General features: G+C 38.5%; 1 protein-coding gene across 1 annotated transcript in view; it reads left to right on the top strand.

Annotated features, from left to right (window-relative positions):
• Window positions 1-16,169, top strand: part of myo6b (myosin VIb) — an 87,183-nt gene that overhangs the window by 59,430 nt on the left and 11,584 nt on the right. The window contains exons 25-28 of the mRNA XM_052153645.1: window positions 715-865; window positions 5,599-5,807; window positions 7,145-7,223; window positions 10,171-10,331. Coding sequence (XP_052009605.1) covers window positions 715-865; window positions 5,599-5,807; window positions 7,145-7,223; window positions 10,171-10,331 — 600 coding nt within the window. The remainder of the gene's footprint in view (window positions 1-714; window positions 866-5,598; window positions 5,808-7,144; window positions 7,224-10,170; window positions 10,332-16,169) is intronic.

Here is a 16,169-nt window from a genome sequence, read left to right as displayed (position 1 = left end):
GAATGTTAAAATACCCTTTCAAAAGTATATCCACAAGACATGAACAATGTGCGTGTAGACAGGATTTTAGTGTGATAAAATCACTTACTAACCTTTTCTGTGAAGGCCAATTTCATTGCCATTATGATGTCAACAAACCCTAAAATTACTTTTAAAAATTACAATTTAAATGACTTTATAGCTCAAATAATACCTGAGTTTTAACAGAAGAATTGATGCAAGTGCTTTTATAAAATTATATGTTTCACATTTCTGCCTTTTTAAACTCTCTAAAAATTGGTTCCATTCATTTTCATTGTAAGTTCCTCACTATAATCAAGATTTGTGATTTTTTTTTTTTTTTATATATATATATATTTTTTTAAAGAAAAGTAGGGACGAGTCAAAATACATTTTTGTGGTAATCAACATTACTTCACAAATGCTGTCGATTGATCTTTACTTGTATTGAACCCGGAATATTCCTTTCATTTTATGAAATATACTGATTGTTGAATTTCTTTGAATTACAATTCAGTTAATTCCTCTTCCTGCTATTCCACTTGAAATTCTAGTTCAACATATTGTGGGGCATGACCAATGGAATTCAAATTCCAAGTTATAAATTAAATAGGAACCAGTTCCTAAATTGCAAAAACTGTCTTGCTTGCATCTAGTATTTGTGTTTTTGTAAAGCTGTTGGTGACCAATCTGAACTGTGCATTCATACGGCAGCATTGATGGCTTGGTTAAAGTGAAAAATTTAAGGAATAGGATGGAGAAGTTCAACGAGGCTGTCAATGGACTCAAGGAGGGCAAACAGGAGATGAGCAAGCAGGTAGAGGAACTGGCCACCTCCACCGATGCCCTCATGTCTAAGATTAAGGTGAGTCTTTCCACTGGAAAATATTTACAATACATTTGCTTTTATGCATTTGGCAGACCCTTTCATCCAAAGTGATTTACAGTGGATGCAAGGTTACATTTTATTAGAATGTGTGATCCTTGGTAATCAAACCCACAATTTATCAATTGAACTTGGAGATTTGCCCAAAAACCTTTCACCTCCTCCAGCTTACAAAGCACAATGATGTTATGTGGTGTAGCTCTTTTCTTAGCCTTCATTTGTTTATCAGTTTTCCATTTATTATTCAGCAGGTGTGGGTTTTTCCATGTCCTGATGAAGGCGTTGAACAGGGTTGTCTGCCAAATTTTTTGAGTAATGCCCATGGTAAAAGAGCAAAAGCTTTTCATTTCATTCTGCATAAATGCTAGCACCCAGAAAGCAGAGTAAATTAATACAAAGTATACAAATCGACAGTCTGACAAGGAGATTTTTCTATTTGCAGCTCATCATTGACATTCACCATCAAGTTGATTTTCAAGGCTTTGCCGCATTATGCCATTTCTAGTGTTGATTTCTTTCCTTCCTCCCAATTTTCAGCTGTTGCTGATTGAGTGCAGTATATGCATTGTTGTATTTTCTATGTGGACACTGACCTCATCTGTCAGGCTCTGAGTGCATTATTGACAGGGAGCTCGAGAGACATTGCCCCCTTTCTGATGGATGACTGGCACCAGAGCTGAAACTTTTCCACCTGAACACTTTATTCCTGCTTCTAAATGAGATGTGCTCTCCCCTTCAGCACTGTGATAGCCCTCTTTGTTATTAGCATAACACTTTTTGATTAGCATCTGGTTTTTGATTGGCAATGCCTCCTATTACCTTACCATCTGGTTTGGAAATTACTCTGGCCTCCATGGCTAATAATGCAGATTGTGTCAATGGCTGTCATTCACTGTACTGGCGCTAACTCATCTAGCACTAGGGGGTGAGACGGACCTTGTCGTTGAGTCCCAACCACCTGCGGAACAATGATCGTTCACAATGCTCGCACCCCTCTATGCTCCTCTGGTGCTCTGCCAGATGGCGTGGAATCCACATCCAGCATTAATGAATATCTGCAGGATATTAATACAACTGCGGTGCGTGTAGCCCAATGTCACTGCTGTCTCCGAGCTGATAAGTAACCACTGAGTTTCTGCCTTCTTCTTTACTTTGCAATATGAAACCCTGGTGATTCTGTTCAAATTTGTTTTGAGTCTGGGGAGGAAAACTTTTTAAAGCTTCAGTGGATAATTTATAAAAAGAAATTGTGAGTCAGTATGTGTTTATGTGCTTTAGAAATTCAACTTCAGTTGGAGTAAAACAATAATTTGCCTTTTTTAAATGTCATATAAACGCTTTAGTCCGACTGAAATCGTACCAGTTAAATTTTAAGAAGTTACACCAACAGATCTAGATTATGTGGGTGTAGCTCGGCTTCGTCCAGCATGTATACACGTTAATCGGACCACAATTTCCCTTGCATTTGTGCATAGTCCATAAGACGGAGGTGAGATCTGACGAGTGTAGTTAAGGAACAGTTCATCCAAACATGAAAATTTTCACATCATTTACTCACTCTCTTGCCATCCCAAATGTGTATGACTTTTTCTCATCTGCTGAATTAAAATGAAGATTTTTAAAATAATTTCTCCAGTCTATAGGTCCATACAATGCAAGTGAATGTGTGCCAAAATTTTGAAGATCCAAAAATCACATAAATCAGCATAAAAGTAATCCATAAGACTCCAGTGGCTCAATGAATATCTTCAGAAGCGATAAGATAGGTCTGAGTGAGAAACAGATCACTTTCACATTCTTCATGCATACTGCCACCTACTGGACAGGGAGGAGAACTTATAGTAAAAAGGACTTAAATATTGATCTGTTTCCCACCCACTACTTTCATGTCACTTTTGAAATATGGATTAAATCACTGGAGTTATATGGATTGCAGGCCTTTATGTGATTTTTAGATCATCAATTATGGCACCCATTCACTTGCATTGTATGGACCTACAGAGCAGAAATATTCTTTTGAAAATCTTAATTTGTGTTCTGCAGAAAAAAGAAAGTCAAATAGAGAAAATAATAAGATAACTTTCATTGTTGGGTGAACTGTCCCTTTAACAACTTAGTCGAATACAACACAAACATGGCAAAGGCATATTATTCGATTACGCATTGTGTCATGTATAGTTACAGAAAGATGAAGACTGTAGTTTGACGACGATGAAAAAACCTGCTGTAGTTCGATTATAACTGCGCATGCAATAATAGTGACTTTCCTGAACTCTTTACTGTCTTTTATTGTTTAAACTCAGGCCATTAGTTACATCATTGTTATGCCAGGCTACTCAAACAAACAGAGCAATATTGAAAGCGCCACAGTGTTTACAATCTTTGGGGAAATTAAACTACAAATGGCTTCCTTATAATTGTCTCTGGACATTAAACATGTCTCTGTTATTGGCAGATATAACAAATAGCCTTAGTCACTGCTGTGAACCATTGTATAGCAAGATGCTAGTTATTTGCTAGTCAGAAGCAGGTGTTATTGTGGGATACTTTAACATTCTTATTTTAGAGAACATGTTGTTGGTCAAAAAAGTGGTTATGCCAATGAATGCACATTGACTCATCAATATTTTTGAGATATCTGTATATCTGCTAAAAGTTGATTTCATCAACGTTTAGGGCTACACCAGCATATACTGTAGATCAGAGGGGTTACCAGGATATCATGTTTGGGGGGGGCAACATAAACAATTGAAAAAATCGGCGCAAAATTAAGCTATACTACACACAATCTGTTTTAGTGCATATCTTTTTCTAAGCCAGGAACCCAGAGATAGGCACAGATAGGCACAGGCCCCATTAGACTATAGGGCTTAAACTGGAATTTGTTGTGTCAGACCTCACTCATCTGCTAGCGATGGAAAAATATGCACAAAACAATCCACTTTTAAATTGTAATTTATCATCAGATGCAGAGGCGATTGCAGCATTGAAGGACATCTGGGGCTTAGCCCAGACAATTTTATTTTCACACTAGCAACCACTTCCCTGTAGTCCAAAGCTGGTGAGAGGGTATTCTTTGAGTTTTGCTCTGGCTGGGCCTGTTTCTACAGTTCCTAAATCTTCCACTCTAGTACTATCCTCAACATCCTCTCTCCTCCCTGAATCATCTGTGATGCAAAAGAACAGATACAGCACATAACTTACTGCAAATCAGCTTCAAACAACTAATTCATCAAGTGCTACATATGTCAAATTGTGGACCAATACCATTGAAGAAAATGTATTGGGAAGAGCAGATCAGTGGAATTGCCCTAAGATCTATCATGATTCTTGAATTTTCATGTACGTTAACATAAAGTCATTACAAAAGAGTTATATTATAGTGAGTGAAGTGAAGTAAAAAATTTTTTTAATATAAATAATTTATATTTTTTGACATAAATAGTCAAAATTATGTATAAGATCCTAAGTTAAAGCAATACATGAATGACTTTAGTCTAAGTTCATTGACACACTATGGCATCGAACTGTATATAATTCTATATGTTCATCTGTCAAAATCCTTTCATTAGGATCATTGGGATAAACAATGTTTCACTTTTAAATTTCTCTAAAGTAAAGTGACTTATTAATTGTTACCAGTTTCCATGCCTGATTCTGGCACATCTTTGCTACCCTCAAAGTGTATATTTACTACAAACTAATATCACAAAACAAGTCACACATACATTTTATGTTAATGCTTATTGGTTATCCTTAGCGAAAACAACACCTGATAAACAAGAAAAGTATGCTCCTGACGGAGCTCGAACCACGGTCTCCGGCGTGAGAGGCGACTGCGTTAACTCGGAGCTACCAAGCTGCGTCAATCTAAACAAGGATGTTAGAGGCTACAACTCTTGAGGTTTAGCCTACTGTGGGTGAAAGCCAGCTAGATTATGATCTTCAGACTTTAAGGACAAAAACAAATGTGAATTCTTACCCACTGACTTCTTTCGGAAAAGTCCCCAAAGCCTCATTTGCTTAATTTTTGCTGTCTTTCCTGCTAATTGCCGTTAACTCGCCACTAAGTAATGTTAGTTGATGTCAATGACTGTGCAAGCTCCTCCCCTACCTGCTGCATATTCAACAGAGAGGAAGAAACGGAGTCGCCCATAGGCTACCGACAGCAAAGGAACTTATTCTATAGGCTAGATTATGCCTATGTCTATTTTTACAGGCTGTATGCAGTATGTGCAAAGCCAAAGCACAATAAAATAAGGTAACTTATGATTTCGGGGGTTTACATAGGCTTTTGTCCGGTTTCATATTTGTCAGTCAACTATTCAAAATACATTCGGGGCTACACTCAAAACAACAGATGGACAGATTATTTCTCAAATTCTCAGGGGAGGCAGAGCTTATCCTAGGGGAGGCACTGCCTCCCCCTAGACACACCCCTGCTGTAGATCAGGGGTGTCAAAATCAGTTCCTGGAGGGCCACAGTCTTGCAGGGTTTAGTCCCAGCCCTGTTCCAAAATGCCTCCTTGTAATCTTCAAGCACTCCTCAAGACCTTGATTAGCTGCTTCAGGTGTGTTTAATTAGGGTTGGTGCTAAAATCTGCTGGACTGTGGTCCTCCATGAACCAAGTTTGACACACCTGCTGTAGATGATCTCAGATCCTTTCTTTTTCTAAAGAATAATTTTCTTACTTTCTGTCTTCATCTTTCAGTCCACGTTGATGAGCCGCAATGAGATTGATCAGGAATACGAGGGCCTGGTGAAACGCTCAGAGCAGCTCCTCTTCTCCATGCAGAAGAAGAAGCAGGAGCAGGAGGAGACGGAGAGACTCAAGCACATCCAGGAAGACATGGAGAAAGAGAGGAAGAGACACGAGGAAGAGGAGCAGTTGCGCAAACAGGAGGAAGAGGACCGCCGCATGTGAGTCATGTCGCAAGTTTGGAATAAGATGAACTGTACATTAGGTCAGCATCACAGTGCATTTGAAAGAAGAACAGGGGCTGAAAAGAAGGGTGTGGGAGGGGATTGGCAAACTGATTAATATATCAGGGAGGGTTCTGCTTGTCCTGCTCTTGCTCTTATGTAATCTCCAGAGCTTGCTGTCTTGGAAAGCATCTGTCATCGTTTCACGAATCAGGCCATGATAATATGTCTATGTTTTTGTCAAAGAATATATAGTTCCTCACAAGCAAACACAACAACAGCATACATTGCACTGTTTGGCACATCCCAGTTCACAAATGTGTCACAGATTTTGTCTTCACAATTTAAGTCACATTTAGAATTGTATGAATTTCCTTGCATAAGAAAACAAAATTTCAAACCAAGAGGAATAGTTAAACATATGATGCTAGAGCTTTTCTCAGAACTTTCTTCACTTTTCTGAGCCTTTTTTGCAATTACCTGTAGCCAACTAGTTTATTACATTATGGAAATGTTCCGATAAGTTTGACAACCAGAAATAGATACCTGTTGTTTTATCATTTCAAACCTTAACAACTATGTTTTGCTTGAAAAATGTTTGTGCTATAGATATTTAGGACCCACTTTATATTAGGTGGCCTTAACTACAATGTACTCAACCATTTGATACAATGTACTTATTATGTACATACATGTTGTTGCATTGTAATTACATTTAAAGTACTTGCATTTAATTACATCTGTAGGTACACTGTTAACTTTACCCCTAACCCAACCCTTACTCCAAAACCTAACTATGACCCCTAATCTTAACACTACCCTTACACATAAATCTACCCGTACCTCATTCTCAGTAGCAGCAAATGTGGTAATTTTGCAGAACAATATTTAGCTACACATTAAATACACATCCTTGTATGTATTTAATGCTAGTACATAGTAGTTAAGGCCACCTAATATTATGTGTGACCAATAATTATTTATAAAAATGCCACTTTGTATGATATTTTGTGATCTAATGCAATGACATTATTTAAGTGTGGCTTTAATGTCCAAATAGTGTTTGGGGCCACTGAATAAAAACACAGGCGTCCTTTGATATTCAAATTCTAGCATTTTCTAAACATTCAATGCCAACAATGCTAAGAGTGCACTATTCAGTTTATATGAACTGCAAAGACTAGATGCAGTCTATGTTTCTCTTTGTGCCAGTTGTGAATCCACCTGTTGGTGTGTTTTCATGAACGTTCCTGTGGGTCATTGATCTGGAGGAATAATTCCTCGCAGGCCAGAGTAACTCATTAACATTCCTTCCTCGCTCTCTCTCCCATCAGGAAAGCTGAGATGGAGCAGAAGAGGAAACAGGAGGAGGAGGAGAGAAAGAAAAGAGAAGAGGAAGAGCGAGTCATGCAGGTGTGTATGTGTATACATGCTCCCTCTTGCGTATTGATTCCTTTTCTCTGCTGACTCCTTCGGCAAACCAAATGCCCACTCCGTCTCACGCTGGCGTGTTCAGTACTGGCCGGGACTGGCTGTTCTGCAGGCATAATCATGCACCGTATTGAGCTGCCACAGTGGCCTGTGGGTTTATTCATCAGTCCCTGCTTACCTCCTGGGGTTGGATTATGCTGTGCTTGCTGAGTGAAAGTCCTGTGTCTCCTTCTCTCCCAAAGGTGACTATTTGTTAGAGGGCCTGGCAGACTTCCCCTTTGCTGTTCCCTACCGTTGAATTGCCCTGCTGAGATGCTTTTGTGCTACCTGAAAGCTGTTGCATGATCTAGCATATTTAAGACTAAGTTCTCCTGTGCCATTTTCTATTAAAACATTCTATTTTATTCTATTCTGTTCTTTTTTTATTGTAGTCTGTTTTTTCCTGTTCAATTTGTTTTTTCCCTCATTCAATTCTATTCTGTTGAATTAAACTCTGAGCTGTTTATTCTGTTGTTATATTATATTACATTATGATTTTTTCCTGTTCAGATCTTTGCTGTTTTTCCCGTTCTATTCTACGTTATTGTACTGTATTCTGTTGTGTTATTGTCACGTATTTTGAGGAAGGACCCAAGATGCAGGATGGCAATGAAAGAGTTTTTTTTTTTTGTTTTATATTTCTCCCCTTTTCTTCCAATTTGGAATGCCCAATTCCCACTACTTACCAAGTCCTCGTGGTGGCGCGGTTACTCACCTCAATCTGGGTGGCGGAGGATAAGTCTCAGTTGCCTCTGCTTCTGAGACCGTCAATTCACGCATCTTATCACTTGGCTCACTGTGCATGGCACCATGGAGACACACAGCATGTGGAGACTCATGCAACCATCTGCAATCCACGTACAACATACCACACGCCCCAATGAGAGTGAGAAGCACTAATTGTGACCATGAAGAGGTTACCCCTTGTGACTCTACCCTCCCTAGCAACAGGGCCAATTTGGTTGCTTAGGAGACCTGGCTGGAGTCACTCAGCACACCATGCATTCAAACTCGCGACTCCATGGGTAGTAGTCAGCGTCAATACTCGCTGAGCTACCCAGGCCCCCGAAAGATGTTTTATTGAAAAAACAAAAACTCTCACAAGGGAGAAAACAAGTATAAAAAGACCGCAATAAAACTGAAAACAAACCTGGGGATAACTGGAAATGACAGGAACAACATGACTGGACTAGATAATAAACAACAATATGGCAAAGAAGATGAGTTAAAGGAGAGAATATATAGAGGAACAGGAGATAGGATGCATGTGCTGCCAATAATCATGAGCAGCATAAATCAGCGCTGCCATGGCAATGCTGATTACGCTGCTGAGAGCACCTGTGAGAAACACAAGGGAGAGAGGGAAACAACAGTACATGGGACAGCCTGAGAGATGGGCATAGGAAATTGTCACAATCCTACCAAAACAAGAATAAAACGAGACCAAAGAGGCAGGATCATGACAGTTTTTTCTGTTCCATTCTAATCTTTTTATTCTACTGTATATATTAATATTTATTTCTACTAGATATACAACTAGTCAAAAGTTGTGCCACACTTGACTGAGTGTATTTCTCATGAAGGGTGGCTACTTTGAAGAAGAGAGTTTTGATTTACTACATAATTCCTATTCTTAACTGTTTTGTTATTTCATAGTTTGAATTGCTTAATCATTATTCTAATAACTGGAATACTTTAATAATAAAGAACGAAAAGGTTTCCAAACATTTGTCTGGAAGTGTGTATATAATCTGAAATTTATATATAAAATTGACAATATTTATTCTCTTACCTTGGCTTGAAAAATACATTATCTGAAAAGAAGTTCAGTTCCAAATTTCTTGGAGACCTTGTATAAATTTAATACCTTTGCTAAAGAAAACAGTTGCAATTCACATAAAGACTGCTGTCATGCCACTTACAAAAACTTTATTCATTGCTCAGATTTATCATGGCAAGTGCGTGCTAAAACCCTCTGCTTTATGTATATGTCTTTTGTATATATGTATGAGGATTCAACCACAGCTGCCTTGCTCTTTTCCTCCTATCCAGTCAGTGCCTGGCACCATTTTTCTTTCTGTCCACGATTTTTCTGATGAAAATGTTCCATCCAAGCATCTTTCGTCAATCAGTCCTTTTCTCTGTTTTGGCCCATGCTTTTAGAGCACACTGCTGGACTCTGTCCCACACTGTTCTTACACTTCTAAGAGCACAGCATGGTTCATTTCATTCGTTTTTTTCAGACTAGACGGAGAACCCCTGGCCGGCTGGTTGCAGTATAACCTCGATTATACACCTAATCAGATCTTAGCACACAGCAGGAGTGTAATGGCTAAATATCCTTTGAGTGGCTTCTGGTGTCTGCTCTAGATGAGTTACAGTGAGTCTGGGGCAAGGCTCTCTATTCTCTCTCCCTTCAGAGGTACCAGACACTACTGGATGGAGAGATTTAGGGAATTATTTAGCCTCAATTAATCAGTCACGTGTTTATCATGCATGTAAAAATGTGCTGGGTCAGACCGATTTATGCTGTTTAGGGATGGTTTGTTGCTGGTCTAGTTGGTGGACCAGCAGACCTACAGTGCTGTGCAAAGGCAAAATGCAGTAACTACCCTTTTTGTCACAAATTCAGTTCTGATTATAATCGGGGTCTCATGGCCTGTCATGTAAGCATCCAAAACACAACATATGTTGGTGAGCAGCTATGCTGCTGGTCTTTTCCTCATTCAGATTCTATGATGGCCTACCGCAGTTCAGCACACTAAGCTCAAAGTAAAAACACATTCTGGAAGTGAATGAAAGCACAGGTGTTGCAAAGAGTGGGATTTTCCAGTCTATGTGTGTGTTTGTGTGTGTTTTATTGATTTGTGGGAATATATGTTTTATCCAGGCAGAACTGGAGATGCAGCTTGCATTGGAGCGAGAGGAAGACACTCAGAGGCAGACTGTGTTGGAACAGGAGAGAAGGGACAGAGAGCTGGCCATGAGAATCGCTCAGAGCGAGGCAGAACTCATCCAGGATGAAGCCCAAATGGACCCCAGCTTGCGCAGGTACACATACACACACACACAGACTCCGATACAAACACATAAGGTCCAAAATTAACAATCGCCAAGTGTCAAAGTCAAGAGAAAATGGCTTAATGAGGTAATTAGATGGAGTTACTCAACTTTTGGCCCATAATATTTTTAGCAACATGATGCACAATTATGCAAGGTAATTCATGGTTTAAGTTGAATTGTAAGAATGTTAGTCTGATCCGCAATGATGTTATGTGAGTGAATCAAATCAAAGATTAAAAATGTCTTGAAAAAGCATCTGTCACGACCCACAGGTCTTCTAACAACTTTTACGTCAGTGGAAATTTACAGAGGATTTATCAAGTTTATCTAGGATGCATTACTTATTATTTTTTGTGGTGACACGTGGATATTCCTCAAGTAAAGCCATCAAAACAATAAAAATATGTAAACAAAAACACATTGTGTCTTCTTGAAGAAAGAGTCTGTCTTATATCATATATATTAGTGACACAGACACCTGCTCTGTTATGCAAATATGCAAGGAAAACATTAATATATAAATATAAGTATTATACTATCAAAGTATACTTTTTAATGGAAAAAAAAAAAATAATTATGGCTGGTTAATGTTCTCAAGTTAATTTTGGGCCCTGCCCAAAATAAACATGCATGGAATAATAAAAAATAAAGTCAAACAGGTGAAGTCAAACAAAAGGAGACTCCATGCCGGTTTGTGCCCTAGTCAACATTCATAAAAAGCCCATAAATTGCAGATTTTTTATATTGAGATTTCCATCTGAAAGGAGCTTTAATGACTTCGAAGCGGCAGTAGAACAACAAACAAAGACCAATGTTTAGCCAGACAGGAAACTCTGTGTTATATAAATGGCATGAATCATTTTTGCTGCGGCCAGCTCATGTGTCTATGAAAGCAGGTAAACAGAGAAACACGAGAAACCTGTGGTGTAGCTCTTGGGAGTCATATTTCATTTAGTTAATGGAAAGGGACAAAGAAGAACCGTCTTATACAGTTCTTATATATACTTATACAGTATATATAAAAAAAAAATAATCTCTACTGTTATTACATGTGTTAACTGGTATGGTAAGAAGACTGGGTCTCATTTACTAACTTTGTGCTATGAATATAAATGTGGATAGATACAGCAGAAATGCAGACAGACTGATAGATACTATTGGTAGGTAGGTAGATGGATGGATGGATCAGGAAAAATAAAAATTTCCTCAAATTCTATTCCTTTCAAAACCTGACTGTTCAAACTATAAGTTATATGTGGCCAGATCAGATTTTTTTTCTGTTCAGACTACAGTCGATTTTGAAATCATGTCCACATTAGTTGTCATGGTAACACAGACAAATTGTGTATATTCACCATGCATTCGATTTTAGCCATGGATGTTTTACCATTGATTATGCTTTTCATGAGTGCATTATCCAAATATGAACATTCTTCACAGACAACGGCTTATAAATGGGGTGGCATATGCAATGTTTTTTGCTGCTAGTGTTGTTTCTGCCCGTTTTAGCAGGGACGTCCTGTATTTTGGTCGAAATTACGATGTCCCATTCGGGATGCCTTTTATCTCGAGGTCCTGCATTTTAGCAGAGAGCGAAACATCTTGTATTGAAGGATTGTGTCCCATATTAAATCATAAAAAGGTAAGACGATGACCCACGTCCTGTGATAAAATTATAAAAATGCTCACGTGTCCCGTAATTCACGTGACGTTCAATACTTTATCATGTTGTGGTTTCTCACAACCGGTATGGTTTACTGCACCTTAGCAAATTTTTTGGGGTAAGTTAAGCCACTGCCTGTATTATTAAAAGAGGTGCCCTGTAACATATAAATGACAAATGGGCGTGTTTCATTCAGAAGAGATGATCTCTATGCCCTGTTTACCTTCCACTGTGAGAGATTTGTAGGGCTGAAATGTGTAATTAAACAGGCTGAACTCACTTTTTAAGTAATTTTTATTTAAAATTCTGTTATTAACGATCCTACTGTGTGGCCATCATTATTGTATTAATTTCAAAGTGCTCTGTGAATGCATTAATTATTCCGTTTAGGGCACAGTATATTTTATCGTCGCAAAACCTGACCTATAACATTGGTCTCGCACAGCAAATGACAAAAAAAATGCACATGAAATTCGATCTGACCGTTCAGACTGAGACGCTTTAAGAAAAATCTAATTTTAATTGGATTCCAAACCACCTACGAATGTTGTTTGGACAACTTGTAAAAATCGGATTTAATGTGTTTTTGTCCTGTTCAGACTACAAAACCTAAACAGATTTTTTTCTGCCTGTCTGAACATAGCCACATATGCGATAGACAGACAGACAGACAGACAGACAGATCTATCACATTTGTGAAAAGACCCATTGTGTTGTCAACCAGTCCTTGTTTTTGTTGTGTGTCCTCTGTCTTTGGTTCTTCACAGAGCGTAAGATGTAGAGCACCCCATCACTGACTATAATGACACTCACCCACAGTCACGTCCTGTCAGGGGTGGACAACTATTTTGGTAAAGGGGCCACATTGGGCTTTAAGTAGTGCATAGGGGGCCACATTATATTCCTTTTGAGATAAAATGTTCTGCATTTATTTGGTTTTTGTAACTTTTAAGCCCAGAAATAGTGCAGTTTAGTGCACAAAACACACTAAAAGGGCCATGATGCAGATCTTGTCAGTGGTTTGACTTTCCATTCAGCAAACAACTGCTTAAAACCGGCTGCATGACTATGATAAATGATTACTGCAAGAGTTAGATTAATATACAGGTGCGAGGGGACTTCAACATTTCTAAATTGCACAAATAAAAAATACATATGCATATTCGTCTCTAACTTGCTTTTGCTCGTGTCAATTATTACCCCTCCACGTGGTAGCACCAAACATCACAAGCAGTCTCAAGAATGGACACAGAGTGGCCAAATAACACTTTTCCTTGAGCAGAATATTGCACTAGAGATCACTAAGTTTGTTCAAAGGGGAAAGCAAGAGTTCGAAAGTGCGGACTCGCGTGCAGGGTTGCCAGATTGCACAAAATAAGTATAACATTAAGCAGAATATTTCAAATTTGCGCAAGTATAAATCTCAAATCGGGGGTGTTGTATTTCTTATCTGGCCATTTTGAGCGTGTTAAACACTTGTGGAGGCGCATTTGGTCCCAATGCAAGATATCCAATTTCAAACGCTTTTACAATAAATGAGCCACGGCCCAAATTAAATCACGTGGAGGGCCGGATCTGGCCCACAGGCCGTAAGTTGCCCAGGTCTGATCTAGATAGAGGATTAATCAACTAATAGAAAGCCTTGCTAAACAGTGTGCTAATTCTGAGTTTTGATATTAACCTAAATTCTTCATACATGAATCAGTTCTTTATTGAGTTACATGAAAGGTATGGTTAATGGTTGTTTTGAGAAGGGACTTGTGCCATATCTAGTGACCAGAATATCACAGAGATTTGGGGTGGGCTCTTTTGACATGGGTCAGCTTGTAACCACCTAGTGACCACTCAGACGGTTTTTGCACAGGCAAGCACCACTCACATTTTCTTCAGAAAATGTAAAAATCTAGTTGTAGATTGGTTTCCCGCAAAAGTACTAGAAAGAAGAGTACAGTCTTATTTCCTGTTCCTATTAGTGCCGGGACCTCAACAACCCAATTTCCATTTATTATGTGTCCTCAAAATATGTGTTGGATTTATGCATTTCATATTTATATTAACAAGCACCACAGTCTGCACCTGCTCATTAGAATTCCACAGTACCTCTGAGCATAAAGGTTTTTCTGAACTTTGGATGATGGTATATGAGAGAAAAAAAACCTTTGCTTTACATTTTGACAACGCAACACTACATCACTGCTGTTATGTCACTAGTTTTAATGTGTCCATAATTCTAAATTATAAATAAACTCTGAATAATAATGGTGATTAATAATTTTGTTATTTATAGTGTGGCTTGAACAGCAAGTAAGATTTAAGAGATGCAATTAGTGGTTGGTCACACTTAAATGTGCTGTGGGGGCTGAAAAGAAGCAAGCTCACAAATGCAAGTGTTACTGCCCAGATTTTCAGTCTGTGACTGCTCATATTTATTAGCAACTTCATTCAAATACAAGCCCTAAGTCACTTATAATAATATAGAGCACAGCGAACTAAAGCAATAATCAAGCAAGCTCTACTAAAATGTCCTCTGTCCACAGTCTTTATGTATTCAGCTATGTTCATTTTAGTGACTCAGTTCATTCGCATGGTTCATGAACCAAAATTAATTTAGTCCCTGCACTGCATTTTACGTCAGCAAAATATTGTAGCAAAATATTTAGTTAAATCCTGCTGTTTATCACTGTTTTAGAGTTATTTAAATTACGCTTTTTTGTAGTTTTACTAGTATTAACTAGTATTATTTATAAGTAATTTGAAAAAGTGTTCTGCTGAAGAGAGTCCATCACACACATTTGGGATGGCAAGAGCGGGAAGTAAATGAGAAGAGAATTTTCATTTTTGAGAGAACTAGCCCTTTAAAGTGCTTTGTAGTTACCTACTATTTGTTTGTAGCTTGTGGTGTAGCTAACTACTTTTTTTAAAAGGGTAGCTTGACTTTGTGACTGTTTAACTTTGACAAACTACAGTTTCAAAGTATCTTCCTCAAACTGATGTTTACATTATACACTTGTGCTTACGTGTATGTGTGTGTGTGTTTTCACTCGGTTTACACCTGTATTTGTGGGTTAATCAGCAGGGTTGCCTGGTTCAGTGACTCTGCTCGCGATGTCTCCGTTAAGCAGCTTTGCTCTTCACAGCTGTCAGAGTCGACAGAGTGTCACTACACCCAGTGTCACCATGTTCAGCCATGCAAGAGCTCCTCCCACACACGCACACACTGACACCCCAGTCTCTTCTGGGACTCTACTTTTATTCGAGAAAGTTTGCTGCTTGGTACCAGTGCTTTGAGTTCCGATTTTGGGCCCAGGTATGGGAATAATTGACTTCTGTTGAGATGCTTTGGCACAGGAGATCTTAAGCTGGTTGCAAATGGCGAGTTTCTTCATTTAAGTCACCAAATTCAAAAATAATGTCTCATAAGGCCATCAGTTCATTATTAGTGCTGCTTGCTAAGGCAAGCATGAGTAATTAGGTACTATTACTTCACATGGCAGATGATAAAATGGGTGAAAAATCCTGTCGATAAGGATACGCACGCATAAGGCCGTTTTTAAATAAACATCCTATCTTATCGCTTTAACCATGGTGATTTTAGAATTCCAACTTGAAGTAGTGATCTTAAGACTTGGGATAGGATGTTTCTGTGATATGCTCCTGAGTCTTATCTAGGGACCAGCATATCATAGAGACTCTTTCGAATTGGGCCACCAAGCAACCAACCACAACACCCTAACAACAACAGAGCAATGCTCTAGCAACCATCCAAAACACCCCAGGAACCCCCGAAATGTACTCGAAGTATGTGAACGTAGATCCTTCAAGCTACTTCAGCTCAATTTCGTGCATTGTTGTGTTCAAAAGTGTGTCAGACTGCAGTTCATAACACAATGCAAGTTCATTTTGAAAATGCATTGACACAAGAGGCGCTATAGCAGCAAAAATCTAGTTTGTATCCATTAAAAGTGTCAAATGTTTCTCTCTTCAAATGCAAGCTTGTTTGAATCAGCTTAGCTTCAGTGTAAATCTGAGTTTACAGGGTCTACAATCTGCTACCTCATTATATTGGATTCCACCTTAAATAGCCATTTTGAAGTAGGAAAACACTTTTGGTCAGTTTAAATTACAAACCCTATAACTCTAACTGTGCACCCTCTACTAAATGA

The sequence above is a fragment of the Xyrauchen texanus genome, chromosome 22 (assembly GCF_025860055.1).
Source record: "Xyrauchen texanus isolate HMW12.3.18 chromosome 22, RBS_HiC_50CHRs, whole genome shotgun sequence".
Classification (NCBI taxonomy): Eukaryota; Metazoa; Chordata; class Actinopteri; order Cypriniformes; family Catostomidae; genus Xyrauchen; species Xyrauchen texanus.
Note: the sequence above shows the minus strand (reverse complement) of the source record. Positions and strands in the feature narration are given on the sequence as shown.